General features: G+C 40.9%; 1 protein-coding gene across 9 annotated transcripts in view; it reads left to right on the top strand.

Annotated features, from left to right (window-relative positions):
• The window catches only part of LOC105483613 (sulfatase 1), a 193,325-nt gene extending 166,816 nt beyond the window's left edge, over nucleotides 1–26,509 (top strand). For 4 of the 9 annotated variants that reach the window (XM_011744576.2, XM_011744575.2, XM_011744578.2 and 1 more), the window contains 3 exons: nucleotides 4,072–4,214; nucleotides 4,305–4,428; nucleotides 24,103–26,509. In XM_011744576.2, coding sequence (XP_011742878.2) covers nucleotides 4,072–4,214; nucleotides 4,305–4,428; nucleotides 24,103–24,920 — 1,085 coding nt within the window. In that variant the 3' untranslated portion in view covers nucleotides 24,921–26,509. Of the gene's footprint in view, nucleotides 1–4,071; nucleotides 4,215–4,304; nucleotides 4,429–6,411; nucleotides 6,623–24,102 lie in introns of those variants that run through there. The other 5 variants (XM_011744580.3, XM_071068132.1, XM_011744579.3 and 2 more) reach the window with 2 other exon arrangements.
• Nucleotides 26,510–27,655: the final 1,146 nt, after the last annotated feature.

Here is a 27,655-nt window from a genome sequence, read left to right as displayed (position 1 = left end):
TTATCTAATCTGGTTCATTCAATTCAATTTAGGATTTTTTCCCCACAGTTACTCTTTCAGGTCATTTCCTATAAGCTTTAGGTCTTTCTTTGAAATAAGCATATGTAGTTTGTTATCTGATTTGTTGATATCAAATCTCAAGTATTAAGGCTTTTTAATGTTTTAATATAATTTAGAAGTTCTCTAGAATAGATGGTTTTTATTAGGTGACATTCCTAGAATTATTGTCATAAGTTATTATAAATGAGGTAACATTTTATTTAAAAGGTGCATGTCTATTACAAAGACTGTTTGCATTAAATAAAAGATCAGAAAGGATATGAAAAGTTTAAGAGTGTAAAAGTTGGCTGGGCACGGTGGCTCACACCTGTAATCCCAGCACTTTGGGAAGCTGAGGCAGGTGGATCACTTGAGCCCAGGAGTTCAAGACCAGCCTGGGCAACATGGTGAAACCCTATCTCGACAAAAAAATATGAAAATCAGCCGGGCTTGCCTGTAGTCCCAGCTACTTGGGAGGCTGAGGTGAGAGGGTCACTTGAGCCCCGGTGGAGGAGGCTGCAGATCACACCACTGGGTGACAGAGTGAGACCCTGTCTCAAAGGACAAAAAAAGAGAGAGAGAGAGAGAGAGAATATAAGTTTTAAGTTGGAGAACATAATGTGTAAAAAAAAAAATTTTTTTTTTCTTTTTGAGACAGAGTTTCACTCTTGTCTCCCAGGCTGGAGTGCAATGGCGTGATCTCGGCTCGCTGCAATCTCCGTCTCCTGGGTTCAAGCAATTCTCCTGCCTCAGTCTCCCGAGTAGCTGGGATTACAGACGCCTGCCACCACGCCCGGCTAATTTTTGTATTTTTAGTAGAGACGGGGTTTCGCCATGTTGGCCAGGATGGTCTCGAACTCCCGACCTCAGGTGATCTGCCCACTGCAGCATCTCAAAGTGCTGGGATTACAGGCGTGAGCCACCGCACCCGACCGTGTAAAAATATTTAAATTAGCTAATCAACTTAAAAAAAAAAATCATTCCTGGAGGGAGAGAGGGGTGAATAGGCAGAACACAGGATTTTTAGAGCAGTGAAATTACTCTGTGTGATACAACAATGGCAGATAAATGTCATCATGCATTGTCCAAACCCACAGGATGCACAACACCAAGAGTGAACCCAAGTGTAAACTATGAACTTTGGGTAGCAATGATGTGTCAATATAGGCTCATTGATGGTAACAAGTGTGCCACCCTGGTGAGGGATGTCTATGGTGGGAGAAGTTATGTATCTGTGAGGACTGGGGTTATATGAGAATGCTCTGTAGTTTTCACTCAAAACTGCTCTAAAAAATAGTCTATTAAAATAATTTTTTTAAATCATTTCTGATCCATTGTTTAAAACATCTCTTTTAGCCTAAGGGGACAGATTTAGTGTGTCTGATACTGCATAGGACAGCAGAGTCTAGTAATTAAGAGTAAACTCTTGGCCGGGCGTGGTGGCTCATGCCTGTAAGCCCAACACTTTGAGAGACCGAGGCAGGCAGATCGCTTGTGTGTAGGAGTTCAAGACCAGCCTAGGCAACATGCCAAGACCCATCTCTACAAAAAATAAAATACTAGCCAGGTGTGATGGTGCATACCTGTAGTCCCAGCAACAGAGGAGGCTGAGGTGACAGGATCGCTTGAGACTGGGAGGTCAAAGCTGCAGTGAGCCTTAATCATGCCACTGCACTCAAGCTTGGGCAAAAGAGACACTGTCTCAAAAAAAAAATGTAAACTCTGTAGCCAGATCCCAGTGCTACCAGTTGTCAGCCGTGTGACCTTGGACAAATTACTTAACGTCTCTGTGCCTAGGGTTTTTTCATCTGTTAAAATGAGGATGATAATAATAACCTCTGTCTCAAGAAGTGGCTTTGAGGATTAAATGAGTTATAGTACATGCAAAGTACATAGTGCACAAGGAATGCTCATCACGTGTACCTATCCTATTAGGTTGGTGCAAAAGTAATTGCAGTTTCGGACTCATATCTGGGCTCAAACACATCTTTATCAACCAAAATAGGAAGCATTACACTCAACACATTTTTGCCGTAAGAAATAAGCTCGTTTATTCCTGTAGCATAAAAATTCATGCTTCAGGATTCAATGAACTCTTGGAAAGCATTTTCTACATTCTTTTGGTTGTGGAAGAGTTTTCCCCACAAAAAGTTGTCAAGATGCTTCAAGAAGTGGTAGTCGGTTGGCAAGAGGTCAGGTGAATATGGCAGATAAGACAAAACTTCGTAGCCCAATTCGTTCAACTTTTGCAACATTGGTTGTGCCACAGTCAGGCATTGTCGTGGAGAATAATTGGGCCCTTTCTGTTGACCAGTGCCAGCTGCAGACATTGCAGTTTTTGATGCATCTCATTGATTTGCTGAACATACTTCTCAGATGTACTGGTTTGGCCAGGATTCAGAAAGCTGTAGTGGATCAGACCAGCAGCAGACCACCCAACAGTGACCATGACCTTTTTTGGTGTGAATTTGACTTTGGGAAGTGCTTTGGAGCTTCTTCTTGGTCCAGCCACTGAGCTGTTCGTCGCACATCACGGTCTGATTGAGAAATGGTTCGTTGTTGCTGCATAGAATAAGAGAAGACAATACTTCAAAACGACAATATTTTTTATTTTCCCCTCAGCTCATAAGGCACCCACTTATCGAGCTTTTTCACCTTTCTGGTTGGCTTCAAATGCCAAATGACCATAGAAGGGTCGACATTGAGTTCTTCCGCAACTTCTCATGTAGCTGTAAGAGGATCAGCTTCGATGATTGCTCTCAAGGTCGTTGTCAGCTTCCAATGGTCCACCACTATGCTCCTCGTCTTCAAGGCTTTCATGTCCTTTGCAAAACTTGTTGAACCACCACTTCACTTTATGTTTGTTAGCAGTTCCTGGGCCAAATGCTTTGTTAATGTTGCAAGTTGTCTCCGCTGCTTTACAATCCATTTTGAACTCGAATAAGAAAATCACTGGAATTTAGTTTTTGTCTAACACCATTTCCATAGTCTAAAATAAACATAAAGAGCAAGTAATACGTTATTAGCGGAAAAAAAAAAAAGAAAGCAAGAAATGCCCATTAAAATGATTAATACAACCACATTTATTTAAGAATGCATTCCAATATCAAACAGCAAATTTCAACAATGCAAAAACCATAATTATGTTTGCACCAACCTAATAGTTGTTTTAAAAAAATTTTTGCTGGGCCAGACGCAGTGGCGCATGCCTGTAGTCCCAGCTACTTGGGAAGCTGAGGATCACTTGAGCCCAGGAGTTCTAGTCCAGCCTGGATAACAGAGAGAGACCCTATCTCTTAAAAAAATATATTTGTTAGGCAGCACATTTCTGAAATTCAAGAAAGGTCAGCAAATTTGGAACATGTGCCCTTTTGTAAACAGAAGAGTGGGTGAGTTGATTATAAATGGGACATCTCTTCTGCATACCTTCTACAAGTTAACCAGGGGGCTATGTAGTATAAAAGATGTTTGTGGTCACAGCCTAGCTCAGGTTAGAGTGTTGCAGAGACCATCCCAAATCCTCCAGGCTGGGCTCAAGGCTTCTCTAAACCCTTCTTTGTTGCAAAATCCCATCTTTTCATGCTTCATTGGTGACACGTGGCCATCTGCCATATATAACAAGTGAGGGTACTAGTTCCATATCTTTATTAAATAACCATTTTTCTTTTTAAAAAAGAGAATAAATAGAAATTCTGATATTTTTCTTCTCATACTTCCCCCACTCACCCCTCTTTGGAAACCACTGCATAACAGAGCTAAGGGGAGGATAAACTAATACGCCTGAAATTTTACTTTAGTCTTCAGCCTATAAGAGATCACTATCTTTTTCCCCATTTTCACCTAGTTTCACAGCAAATTTACATGGCGGGGGGAAAGGTATTATTATTCTTAACATGAAACCACAGTATTTATAAGAAAGAAATTGTGAACTTTAAAGTGTAAAGATAAGGGAACACTGGAATGGCAAGCCTGCCTCTGCCTAAGGTTTTTCACTCTTTTTGTTTTGTTGTGTTTTTCTTTTTTACCCAACAGTGGGATCTTTCTGTGCTTGCACGAGTTCTAACAATAACACCTACTGGTGTTTGCGTACAGTTAATGAGACGCACAATTTTCTTTTCTGTGAGTTTGCTACTGGCTTTTTGGAGTATTTTGATATGAATACAGATCCTTATCAGGTAAGACAATATATGTTAATTTTATGAAGGTTGTTGAAAATAGGATAACCAGACATAAGCTTAAATAGATTGTCCTGTCTCTATTCACAGCTCACAAATACAGTGCACACGGTAGAACGAGGCGTTTTGAATCAGCTACACGTACAATTAATGGAGCTCAGAAGCTGTCAAGGATATAAGCAGTGCAACCCAAGACCTAAGAATCTCGATATTGGTAAGGAAAAAAAATAGTATTTTTTCTATTTTACCTGGAAAATTCTTTGTGTTACTATGCTTTCTGCCTTGGAAACATTTAATTGTACAGAAATATATAGTTCAAGATATTTAGACGAGACACTTTCCAGGCAATTCTAAATACAATTTGATCTCTAAGTTTAGCTCTGGGTATACTAATGAAAAACTTAATCCACCAAAAGATTTGGTGAGCATTACCTTCCAATATCTCCCACAGGTCTATTCTATTAGTAAACCTTGATTCCTGATAGAAGCATCTGTTGGAAGATGAGATGAAAGCATTGGGGATTTGTTTGTTATTGCCGTCAACAGTCTGAAGATATACTCTAAGTAAACCAGGATATTCTCTTTTTTTAAGAGAACTTTGATGGAAAGACACAATGCTCTATTTCTGCTATCCCAGTTTGGAGTTCCCCGAGTTGGATTCCTGCCTATGACACTGAATGAGATTTCTTTTGCCAATATTTTTCATCTGAAACTAGAGATATTGGAGCAGTTCATTAACTTGGGATCTAAAAATGTAAGAGGGTCTGAATGGAATCAGCCAGATGTTCCTTCCCTGCTCTGTGTGTTAAACTGGCTTATTTCTCCTTTGTTTCATGGAGATGCAGTTCTTTTCAGTGTCCACCCCAGCTCTTTCTTGGTTAATGAAAATACTCATTTCTTCCTCATGATTTCTGCAGAAATGTAAATACCAGCTCTCCATACAAGGAAGGAGAAAGACTTAAAACCGGCAAGGGCATGGACCTTGGCATGGCATGCCGGCTCCAGAAGGGTGAAGAGCTGAACTCCCAGGCATTTGGGTGCAGTTTGCAGGAGCTTTTTGTGGTGCCGCTGGGTTTTCTCTGTGGGTCTGGTGCAGAGCCAGTGTCATCAGCAGTAAAATGGGCAGCTTTCTGGGTCACATGCCTTGAAGGGGGTAGGAATTCCCATCCCAGAATGATCAACAGCACCACCTGTCATCTCCGCCACTGTACGGTCACAAAGGCTTTTGAGTTCTGGGAGTCCCCTAAGAAAATATAAATCCTCAGTTTTCAATCAACACCTCGCAGTTAACACTTAGTGGAATCAGTTGTCAGTCAAGAGCAGACTGGACTTACAAAATAGGTCTTTTGGTCACTGACCCCACTCAGCTCAAATCTTTTCAAATATCCTGCTTATCTGTTGACCTTTTCCGCAAATCTGACCAAAAAAAAAAAGAGAAAGAAAGAAAGGAAAGAAAGAAGAAAAGAAAGAAAGAAAGAAAGAAAGAAAGAAAGAAAGAAAGAAAGAAAGAAAGAAAGAAAGAAAGAAAGAAAGAAAGAAAGAAAGAAAGAAAGAAAGAAAGAAAGAGAAAGAGAGAGAAAGAAAGATAGAAAGAAAGAAAGGAAAGAGCCTGCGAAGACTAGGAATCTTAACCAACCATTAGAGGCACTAGAAATACTATACCCAGATATTTCTCCCCAAAAGAACACAGGACTTTTATTGGTGGTGACATAACAACTCTACTTAGTGAAATCTGATCAAGTCCCTTAATGGTGAAATGATACACTGGGTGGAGCCAGTTACGCTGTTTCACTTTAAGCCATCCTCTCCACCTTCCAGACTGTTCCTACGGGAGAAGATTATTAGCCCGTTTTTTTCCCCAATGTTTTGTCTAAAAATAACCAAAATTTAACTTTTCCCGAGAATTACATGGACTTTTGGAAGTACCTTTCCCACTGCTTTTAAGTGGGCTCTCCTCCCTTTAACACCCACCTATTTTTTTCATATGAACTCTTTTTTATCTTAAATCTTTTCATTTATAGCTTTCAATCCTCATTTTGAACCTAATAGGAAATCTCTGTTGGGCTTTAACACTGTCTGTATTTAACACCATGTGTTTCTTTCTAGGATTTAGATGTTATGCATGGAAAACTATATAGTGAATGGTTTTATAAGTTCTAAAGCTAACAGAAATTACTCTTGTATTTTCCTATATCAGGAAATAAAGATGGAGGAAGCTATGACCTACACAGGTATTCACACTTTTTTATTCTTCTCGGCAGCTTCTTCCCCAATAATTGCATGATCCAGTCATTTCCACTAATTTCTGTTTCTTACCGTGTTGCGCAGAGCACAGCTGTGGGTGCATGCTTGTTCTAACAGCATTCTCCACCACGTTTTGTCATTGATCACAGATCTATCATTTTGCTTTTAAATCAGCTTACTGTCCCATCAAGATGTCCCAGAGCATTTACTCACTGCCATGCTTGTTTGCTTGTTGGATGATGCTTTTAAGCATGGAATCATGTGAAGGAAAAACAAAAAAAAACAGAATGGCCTTTGGGAGCCCCGGGAGAGGGGAGGGGGAGTTTATTTTCTTTGTGGTACTTACACATTGATTTGGTGGGGGAGCTTCACGAAAATGGGTTAGAGATTTTTATTAAATATAGCATCAAAGGCACAAAAGGACTAATGAGAATTTTAAGAGCATTCTAAGGCCAAAGTTGGAGGAAACAAGGAATTTCCTTGTTGATGTTCATTCATTAACTTTGGTGGTGAAAAGCAGCAGCCACAAGATTCCGAAAGCTCTGCAGAGAGGTGGTGAATAAAGAGAAGGTGCTGGGAGTTGGGGACAGAGTACCGGGAGTCAAGACACTAGTAAAGGGACACACACAGTGGCTCACGCCTGTAATCCTAGCACTATGGGAGGCCAAGTGGGAGGATCGCTTGAGTCCAGGAGTTTGAGATTAGCTTGGGCAGCAAAGTGAGACAAAATAATTTTTTTGACTAGGCAGGTGTAGTGATGCACACCTGTAGTCCCAGCTACTTAGCTACTCGAGAAGCTGAGGCAGGAGGATCGCTTGAGCCCAGGAGGTTGAGGCTGCAGTGAGCTATGATAGTGACACTGACCTCCAGCCTGAGGAACAGAGAGAGACCCTGTCTCTAAAAATAAATAAATAAAGACACTCAATAGTCTCAACATAGCACGGAGACAACACACACATTCCATAAACAACCCTCAGCCCTGTCATTTTTATCCCCCTCCAACCCTCATCCATCCCTCACTGTGCTCCTGAGGGGGGACACACACTCCTGGTGGCCATGTCACTTGGTCACCTGGCAGTATTCACTATTGCTAATTTTCTACTCTGAGCACAGACCTCAGGCAGGTCTTCCATCTGAAGCAGCTGGGCACTGTCCTTACCGCCTCTGCTGAGGCAAAACTGAGGCACGGACGTTACCAGTACCCTAGTTAATGGATCCACTTGGGAGAAAAACGTCCATCAAAGAAGTGTGAACTTCAATGGTGCCATCTATATTAATATCTTCTTTATCTATATTAATCTTCTTCATCTGTATTTATATCTTTAAAATTAATATACCAAAGAATATTTCTGTTCCTGGCACCCTATTCGGCCCCTCTAACCTCCAGAGCTATGGTCTCAGAGGCTTCCCTTTAGAGAACAGGTCATTCGTCCAACAAGAAGCCAAATGACAACAGGAAAGGCGATGGGGCAGATGAAAACAAAGGAAGCTGGACTTTTGAGGATATGTTATAACCATTTATGTATGTCTTCTTTTTTCTATTTTCTCTTGTTCTTCATCTTAACTGTCCTCAGTCTGCCCCACACCAACCCCGTGTCACTCCCAGCACACATAAGACAGAGCCGAAGACCCCACCCTTGAGCTGGTCTCCCTGGGGCATGGCTGATGAGGTCATATCCCGCACACTAGGGCGATCTTGCCTGCCTCCCACTGGTCACATTAAGACATTTCCAAAGTGTAATATTATCAATGGACTTATCTCTAAATATTGACTTTACAGTTATTTTATGAGGCACTCAATTTATAGCTAAGGGATTTTCAGTCTAGTGTCGTGAAAGAGATAAAAGGGTGTTCACAGATTATTTAAGACATAAGACTGGTCAGGGATGAGTCAGAGAGTCATTCTCCATGAAGTCACCCCTGGCCAACTTTGAAAGGAAGAATGTTTAACTGCTCCTTGGGTGTAAATGACAAGCATCTGGGACCCTCCCCTTCCCTGATCCCTGCCACCACCACTCAATGGGCCAGACAATCAATTGTTTCTGAGGTCATTTTCACATAATCTTAGCAACTTTAGTTGTTGAAAGCATATGTGCAGGGGCAACATGGTGTTACCTGTTGCTTTTTTCCCCTTGTAAGCTCCTTACCAGAGAACAGATCTAAGGATACTTTATAACTGAAAATAACTGGCATTTTCAGACTTTGCCATTTCATAGTCCACAAGGCAAGCCATCTTTCAGTGGATATCCACGTGGCAGGCAGGAAATCTTGACATGGAAAATATCTGCCTAGTCACACCTGGGAATTCACTAAACACCCAAATGCAGTGTTTGATGTGGCCTTACCTGCTCCTTATATCTTATTGGATTGAATGAGAACAGATGCAAAACAAGTATGTACAGAAATGCCAGGAAAAGTACTGTCTTCCAACGGGGTCCAACAGCTCAAAGCCCTCCATTGATGGAGCCACTTAGGAGGCTTCAGTGCCTTAATTATTTCAGATTTTGATAGTTTTAGAAAACTAATTTTAAAAAAAAAAGATTTTTATCGTGAAATTTGATTACAAAAGACTGAGAGAAATGATAAGAACCAGATCTGAAGAATTTGAAATTTGAAAATTCAACAGAGCATTTTTAAAAATGTATCCTGTACAAGATGAACTAAATAAATGTTTATAAACTGCCTTCTTTTTGGTGGATTTTCAAAAATTAATCTTCAGACTTATTTAGAGGATTTTTATAAAGCAAGTTTTTTTTTTTCTGTTGCTGTTCAATTTCTTTCTTTTCTTTTCTTTTCTATCTTTTCTCTTCTCTTCCTTTTGCTGTTCCCTGTGCATGAGGCAGGAGGGGCAGCTGAAATGCTTTGCATACTCACCCTGGTCATTTTCCATTTAGGACAAGCTCAGAGGGAGAGCACAGCTTAGAAGGTGGCACTCATGACTCAGGAAATAATTTGTGGCTGATTTGAAAGCAACATCTTCTAAGTGTGTTGCAAAATATAGAAAATCAGCAGGTTGATGGGGTGTTTATTTTTCCCACTGCGTATGAAAGCTGATGCTACTGCCCTTTGAGGGCCAAGAGGAGCTCCTGGCAGCCATGGCCATGTGTCCCGTGGCTTGGTAGGGCAGGCGGTCAGTTCTTGGCGGCCTTCCTTTGGCAGGGCTGCTTCCTGATCCTTTGCTTCAAGCCTCTGAGCTGTTAGACTACACTGAGCTCCACCCTCAGCAGCCACGCTCTGACCACATTGCTTTTGCTTATTTTGATTCATCTCCCCCATAGTGACAGTGTGTGCCAAAGGTGGCCATGGGTGACACAGCTGTGTGTTAGTGCCATACAGCACTGTGCTCATGGGGTGGCCGCTGGAGCCCCTGACTAGTTTAAGTTCAAATCCCAGCCTCCCTGGTTGGCATGCTTAGAACAGACCCTGGCAGGGGCCAAGCCCCAGTAAGTGGTGGAGTCATTGGTAAAGATAATACCAAATGCAGGACATGTATATGAATGAAAGAGTATGGGAAAGGGAATTTCAGTGATATGAATTCCAAAGCGTGTTAGTATATTTTATAAGAAAGACAAAAAGGTATTCATCAGCACCACTAATCTCCATCATCAGTCCTCTCAGGGACTCCATCTTATTTTAAAGCTGTCTTACTAGCACTTTTGGACTTTTCTGTTTCAGATGCTCAAACAAGAGATTGGGCAGGGACAGGGTTTTGGGTTAAATGGGCTGGAGGTGAGATTGGCCCCCTAAGGTGTTGAGGAGACTTGGGGTGAAGATCGTTAGGGTGTAGGTCAGAGCCAGGGCCACTGTGTGCACAGAGGTGTGTCACAGAGCAGCCAGTAGGCACCAAAATGCAACCAAAACTCTGCCATGAGAGCTGGGTAGTGGCAGGGGTGACAACAGTGGCCACACTGATAAGGTTAAGGTCAGACTTGGTTTAGTCTAAGTTGTCAGAGTATGTTCATCATTTTTCTTACCTTTCCAATAGTGACCCTATTCCAAAGGCCTTGTTTCTTGTGCCATAGAAGAAACTAAACTATAGCATGTGCGGAACTCCTTAAGATCCTCCCCAGACTGCAGAATGAAATGTATCTTTAATCAGTTTCAATATATAGGGGGAAAATGTGTCCTCATTCATCCATGCAACAAATAAAGACAGAAAGAATCTAAACGACCACCTCTGTGCCAAACGCCGCCTTCACCGGGAGTGCAATCTGGTGTTAGAATGCACGATGCAAAGTGCTTTGACCAGAAATATATGGTGCAATAAGAGCCAGGGGAGGGCTCCAACCCAACCCTGAGGAATCAGAGGAAGCTTTCCAAGGAGTTGGCATTTATGCCACATCTTGAAGGCAACAGTGCGGTGATCCAGACACAGGATGGAAAAGGAAGTCAGTCCAACCAGAAGGCAAGACACGTGTGGGGACTTATGATCAGTTCCGTGAGGGTGCAAGGGAAGGAGAAGAGAAGAATGAGCTGAAAAGGCAACCAGGGCCTATTTTATGGAGCGTGTTATATGCAGAATGATGATATAATTTATCCTCCAAACAGGGATGTTTTGACCATGGGGGAGGAGTATTAAAAATAGTTAATTAGGCCGAGCGCGGTGGCTCACGCCTGTAATCCCAGCACTTTGGGAGGCCGAGGCGGGCGGATCACGAGGTCGGGAGATCGAGACCATCCTGGCTAACACAGTGAAACCCCGTCTCTACTTTAAAAAATGTAAAAAATTAGCCGGGCGTGGCGGCGGGCGCCTGTAGTCCCAGCTGCTCAGGAGGCTGAGGCAGGAGAACGGCGTGAACCCGGGAGGCGGAGCTTGCAGTGAGCTGAGATCCGGCCACTGCACTCCAGCCTGGGCGACAGAGCGAGACTCCGTCTCAAAAAAAAAAAAAAAAAAAAAAGTTAATGATTTATATTCATTCTATATAAATATTGTTATGTATTTGTTCACCAATGAACTAGTCAATAGATCTATAAAACAGCTGTATTTAAAATTATTTTTTAAGCTAAAATATCAAAAATTCTGGACAAATGCCAAACTGAACAGGCTACCAGTACAGCAGATACAAACTGGGACCATCCCAGGCAAACCAAAAATGTGGTCACCCTAGTTACATGCTACACCAAAGGATGTACTCTCTGTCCTAAAAGCAATAGGCAGACATTCAAGAGCATTAAACTGGGAGAAATAATATGAGAGGATTTGGGCTGATCAGATTAGGTGACATAAATAGTTATGAGAATAGTTTTGTGAGTCACATTGGTTTGTGGGTCAGTTCTGGCTCCATCACGTCCCAATTTGAGGACCATTTGCTAACAGTATTACAACACTTACTATGGTCCAGCGCTCTTCTGAGTGCTTTCATATATTAATGTATTTAACCCTCTCAGTAACTTTGTGAGGTCAGTACTATTATTATCCTCATTTTTTTTTTAAGACGTAGTCTCACACAGTCGCACTGTCGCCCGGGCTGGAGTGCAGTGGTGCCATCTTGGCTCACTGCAACCTCCACCTCCCAGATTCAAGCAATTGTCCTTGCCTCAGCCTCCCAAGTAGCTGGGATTACAGGCGCCTGCCACCACACTCAGCTTATTATCCCCATTTTACAGATGAGGAAATTAAGCCACAGAGTGACTAAATAACTTTCCCAAGATTACACAGCTGATAAATGGTGAAATTCAAACCCAGAGAGTCTGGTTCTAGCTGTGCTGTTAATCTCTACACTATACTGGTTCTCTTGGACAATTTATTTAACTTCTTTTATTATGGCTGAATTTTCTCATCTTTAATAAGGTGATAATACATATACATAATAATACACAAGGATTTCATGAGATATTACCTGAAAAGTAAGCCCTGAATTCATGTTATTGTATGACCGATGTTTGATAATAAATTTGAATAGTGAGAGATAAATTGTATCAAAGAGCCCTGGAACTTTTTTTCTTTTTTTTTTTCTTTTTTTTTTTTTTTTTTTTTGAGGTGGAGTCTTGCTCTGTCACCCAGGCTGGAGTGCTGGAGTGCTGGAGTGCAGTGACACAATCTTGGCTCACTGCAACCTCCACCTCCCAGGTTCAAGCAATTCCCCTTCCTCAGCCTCCCTAGTAGCTGGCACTACAGGTTCAGACCACGATGCCTGGCTAATTTTTGTATTTTTAGTAGAGATGGGGTTTCACCATGTTGGCCAGGCTGATTTCGGATTCCTGCTCAAGTGATCCTCCCAGCTCAGCCTCCCAAAGTGCTGGGATTACAGGTATGAGCCACTGCGCCTGACTGAGCCCTGGAATTTTGAAGGACATTTATCTTCACATTAATGGATGATAAAATTGCAGTTTTTAATGTCAATGCTATATTAATAAAGAGGAAAAGTTATATGCATTTACTGATAAGTGGATATAATCAGCCATTGACCACACACAGGTAGTCATCTATAAATGACATATATATTTATTTCTATTTTTAGACTATCTTTATGGTTGAACATTAATTGGCTTTCATTTGTAAAATAAATAGTTATTCCTGCAATTCATCTATAAAATTAGGTAGGTTAGAAATTTATGGTCTTCTGGTTGCTCTGCCTGTGGAGTAACCATTCTTTATTCCTTTACTTTCTTAATAAACTTGCTTTCACCTCACAAAAAAAAAAAGGCTAGGCACGGTGGCTCACACCTGTAATCGCAGCACTTTCGGAGGCCGAGGTGGGCAGATCACCTGAGATCAGGAGTTCGAGACCAGCCTGACCAACATGGAGAAACCCCGTCTCTACTAAAAATACAAAATTACCCGGGCATGGTAGTGCATGCCTGTAATCCCAGCTACTCAGGACGCTGAGGCAGGATAATGGCTTGAACCCAGGAGGCGGAGGTTGCAGTGAGCCGAGATTGCACCATTGCACTCCAGCCTGGGCAACAAGAGTGATACTCCATCTCAAAAAAGAAAGAAATTTATGGTCTTTTTTACTAAGGCCAATTCTGATTTTGGTGACCTGCTAGTATCCAAAAGCAAATTGTAAATTGGCTTTTTGATACTGGCAGGACACCAAAATCAGAACATCTGGAATTTCAAAGCCTCAATCAAATTCCATTTCAAGCTAAAACATACTATGTTTCAAGTAGCAAGAAAATCACCCAAGATGAATACCAATTTGGTCCAAATATTGGAAACCCTGTGCCTTCAGAAACAAACAAACAAAGAAAAAAAAACCAAAGAGCTCAGCAAAACATGGAAGGGCTTAGGAGAAAGGAGCAGATATATTAATGCAGATACTCTGTTCGGGCTCTTTCCATTGTGAAATTTAAATTAGCACCATTAGAAATGAGACTTGAAAGAGAGTAGCTATGTTAAATAAAATATCCCGCCAGATAGCAACAAGCAACAAACTATATATAAGGCTTTGTGATTTTCTGATGGACCCATTGCTTGCTTCTTGAAACTGTAGACACCTGGCCTGGTGAAATTCAATTTGTGACTGAGTACAGGTACCCAGAACCAGGTTTAGATGATGCCATAATGGAGGGGTTCACACAACCCAGGGGAATGGCCAGAGAGGCTCTGTGGAGGGGATGATGCTTAATCTTGAAGGCTGAGATCTGGCTGGGCTAATGAGTCAGGGAAGTACATTCTAGAAATAAATACAAACAGGAGAAAGCCTGGTACTTTCAGGACTTTGCACTTGTTTCTGTGGCTGGTACAGAGGTGATGTGTCAAAGGGGAAGAGAAGAGACCACAGAAGCTGCAGAAGTCAGCCTGTGTCTACAGAAACAATCCCTTCTGCTGCTTATGACATCATCAGCACCTGTTAATTGTAACACTGCTCCAGGTAGAGTTAAAATTCCAAGCATGCATCATCTCTTAAGTTACCCATCTGTGGAATATAGCATGATGTAATTATGTGGTTAAGTTTTTAAAAGTAAGTAAGTGTCATCTAGAAAGAAATGTGACTTGGCTTGTGACCTGGGTATGTTCTTGAATTTCTCTTAGTGGATTCACGGCTTTTCTGTTTCCTGGATTGGGGAATAATTACCTGTGACATGAAATCATCTACATTTATTCTGAAAATTCACCTGTCAGAACAATCCTATCTATACCTTTTCTCTCTGAACAAAGAGCTTCCAAATGACCCAAGAAAAAGGTTTCCTTTTTTGAGCTGAAGACAGGCAGAAACCAGGAGACACATGGAAAATTTAAGTTCTAATGTCAAATAAGTGTAACTTTCTATTTTGATAAAACTTTACATTTACAGAAAGGTTGCAAGAATAATTTCAAGAACTGTTACCCCATTTGCTTTATTGTTTTTTCTTGTTCTTTCACTCACTTTCTCCACGTATACACACACCTTTTATTCTGAATCATTTACAAGTAATTTGCAAACATCATTCCCCTTTATATATAAATGGTTTAGGAGGTATTTCCTAAGAACAAAAGCATTCTCTTATATAACAGTCATGCATTTATCAAAATCAAGTAATTTAACATTGTTACAATGCAATTGTCGAATCCACATTTCATGTTCAAATGTTAACAATTGTCCCAATAATGTCATATTCATCCTTTATTGCTTTTCTGGCCTGACATCCAATCCAGAATCACACATTGCAGGAAACTCACCTCTTTCGAGCATCCTTTTATCTGGTACAGTTTCTCAACTTCTCATTATCAGTCATGATATTTTAAAGAGTACATGCCAGTTATTTTGTAAAATGTCCCTCTATTGGGGTTTGTCTGACGTTTCGTCAGGATTGAACTGAAGCTGTGGATTTTTGTTAAGAATACCACATATTGTGCTCCTGGGATATCTTATCAGGAGCTGCGTGACATCTTGGTGGTATTACCTTTGATTACTTGGCAAAGGTGGAGTTTGCTAGGTGAAGCCACTATAATTTTTTTCTTTTTTAATTAATAGGTAATTCATCTACTTGCTTTTAAGGCATTCATGATTCCATGATTCATTTCTGCCTGAATCATTTGTTGTTACCATGACAGCTGCAAATGATGATTTCTCCCACTCTGTAATTCCTCTTGCTTTGTTGTTTTTTTTTTTTTTTGGTGGTTGTTTTGTTTTTGTTTTTGTTTTTGTTTTTGTTTTTTCTTTTTTTGTGAGACAGGGTCTTGCTCTGTCACCCAGGCTGGAGCACTTGGCTCATTGCAGCCTTGACCTCCCAGGCTCAAGGGATCCTGCCACCTCAGCCTCCCAAGTAACTGGGATTACAGGCACATGCCACCACACTCAGCTAATTTAAAAAAAAAAATTTTTTGCAGAGACAAAGTCTCACTCTATTGCCCAGGCTAGTCTCAAACTCCTGGGCTCAAGCGATTCTCTCAGCTCTCAATCTCCCAAAGTGCTGGATTACAGGCATGAGCCACCATGCCTGGTTCCTCCTGCATTTCTTAGGTAGCATTGTACTGTAAAGAAGAGATTTCCCTGCCAGATGCGGAGGCTCACACCTGTAATCTCAGCACTTTGGAAGGCTGACGTGGGAGGAATACGTACTTGAGCTCAGAAGTTCAAGACCGGCCTGAGCAGCATAGCAAAACCTCATCTCTACTAAAAATACAACATTTAAAAAATTAGCTAGGCATAGTCCCAGCACCTGTAGTCCCAGTTACTCAAAGGCAGAGGTTGCAGTGAGCTGAGATAGCACCACTACATTCCAATCTGGGTGACAGAGTCAGACCCTGTTTCAAAACTATAAAAGAAGAGATTTTCCTCCTCTCCTGTGTATTTATTTCTATCAGTATGAACTCAGATTCTCAGTTTATTCCATGGATATTCTCTTGCTATCATTATTTATTTTGATGATTAAAGTGTCTTAGATTTGGCCACTGGTGTCGCTGCACCTGAGTTCTGTGTACTTTTGAAGCATCCTCATCATTTTTTGACCACCTCATTGCTTTCTGGCCTAAAGGCCTGTTCCAGGTTCATCTTGCATTTTTGCCACTCCATATCTGGAAGCAGCCATTTCTCCAAAGGGCCCCAGTTCCTTTTAAAGGGGAATGGCATTTGAACACCAAAATCTGGGTCTGAGGTGTATAAAATTGCTGCTGAGGTGTCTTGGCATATAGATCCTTTTGCTGGATAGAGCTAAGACACACACGTGCATCTATCAACATCTATTCCTTTTTATTTTTATTATTTGTATTTTTATTTTTATTTTTTGAGATAGAGTTTTGCTCTGTCTCCCAAGCTGGAGTGCAGAGGCACGATCTTGGCTCACTGCAACCTCCATCTCCTGGGTTCAAACAATTCTCCTTCCTCCCCGCCTGAGTAGCTGGGATTATAGGCACCTACCACCATGCCCAGCTAATTTTTGTATTTTTAGTAGAGACAGGGTTTCACCATGTTGGCCAGGCTGGTCTTGAACTCCTGACCTCAGGTGATCCGCCCACCTCGGCCTTCCAGAGTGCTAGGATTATAGGCATGAGCCACTGTGCCCAGCCTTGACATCTATTTTTGTACCTACAGATATGTAGAGATACGTCTAACTGAGTGAACTAATACTTCCAATATAATGTTACCCTGCTCCTGATTTCAATTAAAATGCTTTTAGGGTTTCTCTATTAAATAAGAGGCAAGCTTTAGGACTGAGTTATATATAGTTTTATTGTGCTAAGGAAATAGCCATCAGTCCTTTTTTTTAGTGCTTTTATCTTTAATGAATGTTGAATTTGTCAAAAAGCATTTTTTAGCATCTATGAAGATGATCAGATAATTATTCTCTTTAGATCTGTTAAATTATTATTGTATACTATATTAATAGATTTAGTAAGAATGAATCCTTTCATTCCTGAAATAAATTCCACTGGGTCATTGTGTGTTGCTTTCATAATATTGAATTCTGTTCACTAATATTTTAAGATTTTTGTATCATATTTTTAAAAGATACCAATCTGTGATTTCATTTTTGTTTTTACTGGCATTATCTCTTAGATATTATATTAGTTTCTTATTGCTGCTGTAATAAATTACCACTGTTCCTTTAAAACGACACAAATTTGTTCTCTCGTGTTTCTAGAGGTCAGAAATTCGAAATGAATCTTACTAGACTGAAATCTTCTGGAGGTTCAAGGCAAGAATATCCTTGCTTTTTTCAGTTTCTGGAGGCTGCCTGCATTCCTCATTCATGGTCTCTTCCACGATCTTCAAATACAAAAACGTAGCCAATCTTCAAATCAGTCTCTCCCCCAACCCACACCTTCATCTGTTTTCTGGGGTCACATCTCCTTCTCTAACCCTCCTTCCTACCACCTCCCTTTCCCTTTATAAGGACTCTTGAGATCCCACTGGCCCCACCTGGATACTCCAGGATACTCCCATGCCCCAATCTCAGGATCCATGACTTAGTCACATTCGCAGAGTCCCTTTTGCCAGGTAAAGGAACTTGTCCATAGTTTCCAGGCATTTGGATGTGGACGTCTTTGCTGGGTGGAGTCCACTATTCTGCCTATCGCAGCTATCAATGTTATCCTTTCTTCGTAAAAAGAGTTTGGAAGTCTTCTTGAGTTGTCTGCTCTGGAACAGCTTATCAGGATTCTCTTTTCATTGAAGATTTGGTCAACTTCTCCTGTGAAAGTATATAGACCTGATGCATCTTTGCAGAGTGGGTCTTTGGGCTTTCTTTTTCTTCTATGGAAACTGTTCTATTAAAGCCTTCTATCTATATTGGGTTGTTAAATCAAGTTTAGCCTAAAGCTGCCTCCTCACATATTTTAAGTTCAGCCTAAAGGTTTCTCTGTACATCGTGAACTATAACCTAAATAGAGTTGCATACAGACTGTAGCCTACTCTTGTGCCCATCACTGAGTTTTGGCCCATCAAAGGTGGCCAACTGTTCAAACTCTGTTCAAATAAGGCAAACGCTGAGATGTAACCAATCTGGTTGCTTCTGTACCTCATTTTTGTTTTCTGTCTGTCGCTTTTCTTTTTCTGTCCATAAATCTTCTTCCACCACGCAGCTGCGTTGGAGTCTCTGAGCCTACTCTGGCTTGGGAGGCTGCCAGATTTGCAAATCGTTCTTTGCTCAATTAAACTCTGTTAAACTTAATTCAGCTAAGGTTTTTCTTTGAACAGCATCAATTTGGGCAAACTATTTTCCTGTGCAACTATGTTTCATCCAGGTTTTCAAATTTGTTCTCATTCAGGTCTGCAAAGTAGTCTCTTGCTTTTGTTTCCCTCTGTCACCCAGGCTGGAGTATAGTAGCAATCGTGGCTCACTGCAGCCTCAGCCTCCTGGGTTCCAGCGATCCTCCCACCTCAGCCTTCTGAGTAGCTGGGACTACAGGCGTGTGCCACCACACTCAGCTAATTTTTAAATTTTTATTAGAGGTGAGTTCTTGCTATGGTGCCCAGGCTGCTGTTAAACTCCTGGGCTCATGCAATCCTCCCATCTCAGCCTCCCAAAGTGCTGGGATTACAGGCATGAGCCACATCTCTTGTGTTTTTAATTCTGTATATTTCAACGATTTTTAAAATATTTACCAGTTTATAAGAAATGCAAATCAATAGCCAGATGAAGAGGAACATAGGCTAAGGTCCAGAAGGGTCCCAAACGTAGAAGCTTCTGTCCTAGAGTTTGAAGTGTGCTACCTTCACAGCATGTGGTTGCATTCACCAACTGGAAATGTCTCTGAACCCTGTTATCATTTAAGGTTTTTAACGAGGTTCCATTACATAAGCATGATCGATTGCATCATTGGCCAGTGGTGGTTAACTCAATCTCCAGGTCGCTGTCCACTCCCCAGAGGTCGGGAGGTGGGACTGAGAGTCCCAGCTCTCTAATCATGTGGAGGTCTTTCTGATGATCAGCCCAGCTCCCAACCTAGAGCTGTCTAGGGAACCGTAGCCATCTCCTCAGCACATAAAAGACACTCTTATCTCCCTGGAGATTGCAAGGGCATTAGGATCTCTGTGAACTGGGGGTACATCAAATATATCTTTCTTATTATGCCCTAGTCCCCTGGCCATGAATCCCTTAGTGAGAAGATTATAAAAGCCAAAATATACTGGCACATTCCTAGAATTCCATTCAGCCATCAGAAATTAGTCCAGTCCATCATTCTGTCATATGAAAATACCTCCGAGGGCAAGGCCACTCAGGTTTGCCAGCTTCTGTTGAATCTTGCCAGGAGTGGCTTAGCAATATATGACCTCACCCTTTTAGGAGTCTGGTGTAATGGAGCTAAGAGACAATGTCATCTCCTGTTCTGAGCCTTTTTTGAGCTGTTAATGTAATACTGGATTTCCCTCATGACTCATGACATAACCCAATTATTCACTCCTTCAGCCTCAGTTACTGTTCCTCCATCTCTCCATTTATGACCAAACTTTTCCACCTTTGGAAGAGACATTAGATTCATCCATTGTGCCGCTCTAGACTTCAGTCAGTAATACTAGTCTAGTATTATCATTAGACTACCAGTAATAGTCTAGCAAGTACCTCTTGCTCAGTCTGCTTCCATTCAAATAGAGTAAGTTTACATAGGTACAGAACTAATGAGCTGTTTTTAACCACCAGGCAATATACCTGCATTCACTGTTAACCCCAATTTTGCCAGTTGGGATGAAGGCATAACCTGCCCCATCAGGCCCTTAGGAATTCTGACATCATTTTAAAGTATAATTTGGGTTTTTTGCTTACAAAGCATCCCTGCTTCCAACACCAGCAGTTGCATCTCTGCATGAGGAATAAAAAAAGAAAGTTGAGGTGCCGTGCAGAAGACTTGCATCATCACACCAGCATCCTCTCCTGCCCCTCTCCTCTTATCCCCCTGCAAAGCAGAGAAATCTGTCCAGTGGGGGACCCTCCCTTAGCCCTCGCATGTTGGGTGTGAAGGCATGTAAGCCAGCCTTTAATGCTTTTGTCTCTCCCCATTTTAGACAGCAAATATTTTAACTGCCCATTCCTTCCTATTCTTATACAATTGTTACTCTAAGGATAATGTGCACCATTATACGTCCATTTGATGTGAACTATCTTTGCTCACTTTTGGATATGGTGGGCTATAAAATGTGTCCTTTGATCTGAAGAAATATAACTTGGTGGTCCCAATTAGTACAATGTTTTCTGTTCCTATCCTGTAATAATATTTTAAGCATTTGCGTCTACCACTGGGTCTTCAAAACCCAGCCTGGGGTAAATGTCTACTTCTGTTAGGACCCTGGTCTAGCCCCTCAGGGCTACTGGCATTGGTTGCTCCCATGTAATCCACTTACCAGCTATGTGCGGGGTGCCTACCCCAGGGGAATCTGGCCCATAGACATCTGCAGTCCCTGGCTCTCTTTTTGGCATTATATGTCTGAGAGTGCAAGAGGAATAGGTCTAGGCTTAGCCCGTCTCTACATGGCTTGCAACACCACCCCCCATGTCCGCTCATTTTATGAGCCCCAGTGGCTACCACAAGGGAGCACACCAAAAGCTCCACTTGATGGTTCCAGTAATATTCCAATACATATTCTTATTTATTCTTGCTGTATTTGATCTGCCTCGGACTGATATCACCTATTGTGTTTCTATATATTTCTTGTTGCATCTTCTATAATTTCTTCTTTATCAAGATAGTTGCTCTTTTCTTTTTCCTTCAGAACTTAGTAAGGTTTGCATTTTGGTAATTATCTTTGTACTTATACATTGTTAATGCCCTTAATCCGCGTTTTGTATTTTTTCTTTTATTTATTTATTTATTTATTTATTTATTTATTTATTTATTTGTTGGTTGGTTGGTATTTTTAATAGAGACGGGGTTTCACCATGTTGGCGAGGCTGGTCTCGAACTCCTGACCTCAAGTGATTCACCCGCCTCGGCCTCCCCAAAGTACTGGGATTAGAGGAATGAGGCACCGTGCCTGGATTGAGTTCCTGTTATCTTATTTAACCTTTCATTATCTCATTATTCAGTTTTTAGTGGCCTTCTTTCACTCCCAACTATTACCTGAATCATACTCAATGAGTTTATTCTCTTTGGTCTGTGCTCCCTCTCACATTTTTAGTTGCATTATTTCTAGCGTGTCCTATAAAATGCATATATTATTTTTTCACTCTTCTTTTACCTTTATTTTTATCCTAGATCTGATAAATCTATTACATGTGCACCCTCTATATTTTTGCTTCAGTTTCCCTAGTGATTTCTTGGACGAACGAGTCACATCCTCTGGAAGATTGCTGAAGAAGAGCTGATGTGCACAGTACCCCCTGCGTTCTTACGTGTTTCAAACTGTTCCTCCATAGCCTTGATACTTGAAGGAGAGCTGGACCGGACATGAGATGCTAGGTTCATGTTTTAATTTCTGATTTCAGATGCTTTTCCGTCCTCAGATGCTTGATTTAGAACATTTAATTCACACAGCACTGGCCTGTTGTGGTTTTCTGCACTTTATTTCGCCAGAGGCATTTTCTCAAGATGGTTTTTTAAATTCCTGTTTTCCACTTTATTTTTGTTGTTGTTGTTGTTGTTGTTGATTTTATTTTTTTAAGTTCTGGGATACATGTACAGGATGTTACATAGGTAAATGTGTACCATGGTGGTTTGCTGCACCTATCAACCCATCACCTAGGTATTAAGCCCAGCATGCATTAGCTATTTTCCCTGATGCTCTCTTTCTCCCGACAAGCCCACAACAGGCCCCAGTGTTATATAGTTCCCCTTCATGTGTCCATGTGTTCTCAATGGTCAGCTCCCACGTATAAGTGAGAACATGCAGTGTTTGGGTTTTTGTTCTTGTGTTAGTTTGCTGAAGATAATGGCTTCCAGCTTCATCCATGTCCCTGCAAAGGAAATGATCGCATTCCTTTTTATGGCTGCATAGTATTCCAACGTGTGTATGTACCACATTTTCTTTATCCAGTCTATCATTGATGGGCATTTGGGTTGATTCCATGTCTTTGCTATTGTGAACAGTGCTGCAGTGAACATATGTGTGCATGTGTCTTTATAACAGAATGATTTATATTCCTTTGAGTGTACACCCAGTAATGGGATTGCTGGGTCAAATGGTATTTCTGGTTCCAAATCTTTGAGGAATCACCACACTGTCTTCCACAGTGGTTGAACTAATTTACACTCCCACCAACAGCGTGAAAGCTTTCCTGTTTCTCCACAACCTTGCCAGCATCTGTTGTTTCTTGACTTTTTAATAATCACCATTCTGACTGGCATGAGATGGTATCTCATTGTTCTTTATTTTATAGTAATTTGATATAGATTTAGGTTGCTTTTATTTCATGGATTTATAGTATTTACAAGCCTCCTAGTTTAACAGAATTCTTTTAAACTGTAGTTTAAAAGAATTCAGAATTCTTTACCTTTTTATTTTATTATTATTTTATTATTATTTGGGAGTGAAAGTGAGAGAGGTTGTGTGTCTTCCAACTTTTCGTATCTCTTTTTTTCTTGCAGGACCTGAAATTTCCCACCTTTTGCTTCCTCCTTGTTTTACCACCCAGTTTCCAAAGGGCGTTTCTCCCTTCTCTCTTTCTTTGTATCCTTTTCTGCCTGAAGCAATGCCTTCCAGACTGCCACCTTGAATCGTGCACAGGCACAAGGCTGGGACTTAGGGGTCCCATTCTCATTGTCAGTGCTGTGACTCACCAGGAATCTTTACAATATTTTATGCAAAAGATTTGACATTCTTTCCACTAAGGCCTCCAATCAATCTTTGACTCCATTGACACTTCCCTCTTCTCTCTTCCATACTGTTTTCCCAGGGCTTGTGGCCACAGCGTGACATTCAGCTCTGCTGGGATTTGGTGTTAACATTTTTTACTTACAGGTGATCTGAAGATTGTAGGATTCTCTATCTTCTAGCTACACCGAGGTTGTGGGTTTGGTGTAGTTTTGCTTATTCTTCTTACTGGTCTGTGTGGCTTTATGGGTGGTCATTGCACTCATCTAGGCCACCTCTTTCCAAATGGTACTTAGGCACAACTAGAGAACAAGTGTTGTTTTCTGCAGGGCTACAGTCATCCTGGAGATGCAGAAAGATCTGAGAGAGAGAAAGCTGGTGCCTTCTTTGCATATGAGAAAGCCATTCAGTTATCTGAGGCACACATTTATCTAGGACATAGAACTTTCAGGGCAAAAACAACAAGCAAAGAAATAAATCCGGGCATTTGATTTGAAGAACTCTGCAATTGCATTCAGATTTGCATTTATACTGAGTGTCAGGGAATATAAAATAAAAATATCATACTAAGCATTGCCTATTACATTCAAATACTTTCAAATTTGTCATTCACCCAGCAACCTTATAAGTAGTGATGATTTTATCATACAATTATTTCTACACTTGACAGATGAGGGAGCAAGACTCAGAGGGACTCACTCACATGCTCTTCTTGTTGCAAAGTTGATTTGAGTGGGGCCAGGAGTGAAGCCCAAATCCCCCGGCTGAAAGGACAGTGCCATTTTCAGCACCATGTTTAGTCATAGATGTTTTCACGAATGTGATCTTCCCCACCCCCACCCCCCCAATTTTCTGTTGTTTAATCACTTGTAACCTAAGGCCACTCTGTGATAACAAATGACTAGGGGAAAATGCTTTTGAGTGTCATATTTTTCATTGATTAACTCTGGAAAAACAATGTAAGTTGCTTGTCCAGATAAGTAGAAAATCTTTTCTCCACTAATGATTCACTTTCTTCTCTCTTTTCACAGAGGACAGTTATGGGATGGATGGGAAGGTTAATCAGCCTCGTCTCACTGCAGACATCAACTGGCAAGGCCTAGAAGAGCTACACAGTGTGAAAGAAAACATCTATGAGTACAGACAAAACTACAGACTTAGTCTGGTGGACTGGACTAATTACTTGAAGGATGTAGATAGAGTATTTGCACTGCTGAAGAGTCACTATGAGCAAAATAAAACAAATAAGACTCAAACTGCTCAAAGTGATGGGTTCCTGGGTGTCTCTGCCGAGCGCTCTGTGTCAGTGGAGATGGCCTCTGCTGACTCAGATGAAGACCCAAGGCATACGGTTGGGAAAACACCTCATTTGACCTTGCCAGCCGACCTTCGAACCCTGCATTTGAACCGACCAACATTAAGTCCAGAGAGTAAACCTGAATGGAACAACGACATTCCAGAAGTTAATCGTTTGAATTCTGAACACTGGAGAAAAACTGAAAAATGGATGGGACATGAAGGGACCAATCATCTGGAAACCGATTTCAGTGGCGATGGCATGACAGAGCTTGAGCTGAGGCCCAGCCCCAGGCTGCAGCCCATTCGCAGGCACCCGAAAGAACTTCCCCAGGATGGTGGTCCTGGAGAGGACGTTTTTGAAGATCAGCTGTATCTTCCCGTGCATTCCGATGGAATTTCAGTTCATCAAATGTTCACCATGGCCACTGCAGAACACCCAAGTAATTCCAGCACAATGGGGAAGATGTTGACCAAGGTGGAGAAGAATCACGAAAAGGAGAAGTCACAGCACCTAGAAGGCAGCGCCTCCTCTTCACTCTCCTCTGATTAGATGAAATTGTTATCTTACCCTAAACACAGTATTTCTTTTTAACTTTTTTATTTGTAAACTAATAAAGGTAATCCTAGCCACCAACATTCCAAGCTACCCTGAGTACCTTTGTGTAGTAGAAGCTGGTGAGCACGTGAGCGAGCAGTGTACACACGGAGACTCATCGTTATCATTTACTATCTGCCAAGAGTAGAAAGAAAGGCTGGGGATATTTTGGTTGGTTTGGTTTTGATTTCTTACTTGTTTGTTTGTTTTATACTGAAACAGTATTATCTTTTGAATATCGTAGGGACATAAGTATATACATGTTATCCAGTCAAGATGGCTAGAATGGTGCCTTTCTGAGTGTCTAAAACTTGACACCCCTGGTAAATCTTTCAACACACTTCCACTGCCTGCGTAATGAAGTTTTTATTCATTTTTAACCACTGGAATTTTTCAATGCCGTCATTTTCAGTTCGATGATTTTGCACTTTGAGATTAAAATGCCATGTCTATTTGATTAGTCTTATTTTTTATTTGTACAGGCTTCTCAGTCTCACTATTGGCTGTCATTGTGACAAAGTCAAATAAACCCCCAAGGATGACACACAGTATGGATCACATGTTGTTTGACATTAAACTTTTGCCAGAAAATGTTGCATGTGTTTTACCTCGACTTGCTAAAATCGATTAGCAGAAAGGCATGGCTAATAATGTTGGTGGTGAAAATAAATAAATAAGTAAACAAAATGAAGATTGCCTGCTCTCTCTGTGCCTAGCCTCAAAGCGTTCATCATACATCATACCTTTAAGATTGCTATATTTTGGGTTATTTTCTTGACAGGAGAAAAATATCTAAAGACCTTTTATTTACATCTTTATTTGGTTTTCTTGGCACGGCTAAGAAGCTTAAATGTTGACAAAATATGGTTAGTTTTGAATTTACACCAGGAACTTCTCAATAAAATAAAATCATGAATGTGCTACAATTTCAACATACCACAAGGGAAGTTAATTTCTTAACCTTGTGTTCTATGATTATTTGTAAGGCCTTCACCAAGTTCTGATATCGTTTAAAGACATAGTTCAAAATTGCTTTCGAAAATCTGTATTCTTGAAAATATTCTTGTTGTGTATTAGATTTTTAAATACCAGCTACAGGATTACCTCACTGAGTATCAGTGCCCTCCTATTCCTATTCACTTTCCCAAGAAGATGTGTTTTTGCTTACCCTAAGACAGGTTTTCTTCTTATTTTTAAATAATTCAAGTGCTTAGATAAATTTTGTTTTCTTTAAGTGTTTATGGTAAACTCTGAAAAAAAATTTAATATGTTATAGTTGAATCTTTTTGGTAACTTTAAATCTTTATCATAGACTCTGTACATATGTTCAAATTAGCTGCTTACCTGATGTGTGTATCATCGGTGGGATGACAGAACATATTTATGATCATGAATGATGTGATTTGTAAAAAGATTTCAAGTTATTAGGAAGCATACTGTGTTTTTTAATCATGTATAATATTCCGTGATACTTTTATAGAACAATTCTGGCTTCAGGAAAGTCTAGAAGCAATATTTCTTCAAATAAAAGGTGTTTAAACTTTTTCTGTTTCAGAGAAATGAACTTAACCAAGTTTTTGTGGTACACCCATTCCTTGCAAGTAAAATTGAGTCCTGATCTCTATTTATATGATTGAATATTAGCCAAACTTATAAAACTGAGCTGAAGTCAGTGTATTACAGAACATTCTCAGATTAATGACTTCACCATGAATTTACTTCATTGCTGTCTTGGGGGAGGCAGCAGAGGCAGCACTGAGGTAGCTTTCCCGGCAGGCAACCTAGATGGTCACAAAGGCCCAGCACTTGGTTTAATGCTCTGATGTCACCACCTTGAAATTCTTAATAATTTTTTAACAAGAGGCCCTACATTTTCATTTTCCACAGGGGCCCTGCAAATTAGGTCCAGGCAGAACCAAAAATGATTCTGGGCAGTAAAATGGAATTTTTCAAAACCAAGGGAACAGACTCACCAAAGGCCGTGTGGGTTCTTCAGGATCCATGAACTTGGGTGGATACTTAAACACCTTTCAAGATCTCAAGTTTTCTGATACACAAATTCCATACGCTTCCTTCTATCTGTTCCAAATCTCCTGAAGAAATTTAGCCTTCAGGTTGAGGGGCTAAAAATCTGTGAAATGTCCAGAGATCAGAAGGTTACAAAAAAAGAAGAAGAAAAAAAAAGAAAGCACAGGGTCGGGGACCTACCAATCCAACCCTTGGATAATAAAGGAAACCAAGTTTTCATCAAGAGAACAGAGCCTAAGATAATAGCATTGTGGTCCAAAGGTGCGTCTTGGTGCCTTGCTCCTTGTTCCCTTCTGTAAAATGTACCTGAGTCAAATATTACCATCCTGGAGAAAAATTCATTTTCCATTCAAAAGCTGCGTATGGAGTACGTACTACGTGGCAAGAACATAAGAGAGACTGCGTGTCTCCCAGAGCTGTTTATCGGATCTTGAAAGGCCCTTAGAGATTGGCTGCCCACCTAGCCTCATTTGATCTGCAAGGAAGCTGAGGCTCAGAAGAGCCGAGTGACTTCCCTAGACGTAAAAGAGGAAGAGATCTCTCAGAGGCCAGGCCTCTCCATTTTCTCCATTTAAACTCATATGCATATATACCAGTGTGTGTGAGGCACACAAGCATGCACCCGCCCCCTATCCCCCCCCCCACACACACACACACACTTA

This window comes from Macaca nemestrina, chromosome 8 (assembly GCF_043159975.1).
Source record: "Macaca nemestrina isolate mMacNem1 chromosome 8, mMacNem.hap1, whole genome shotgun sequence".
In the NCBI taxonomy this organism is placed as follows: domain Eukaryota; kingdom Metazoa; phylum Chordata; class Mammalia; order Primates; family Cercopithecidae; genus Macaca; species Macaca nemestrina.
This window is presented reverse-complemented; position numbering and strand designations above follow the sequence as displayed.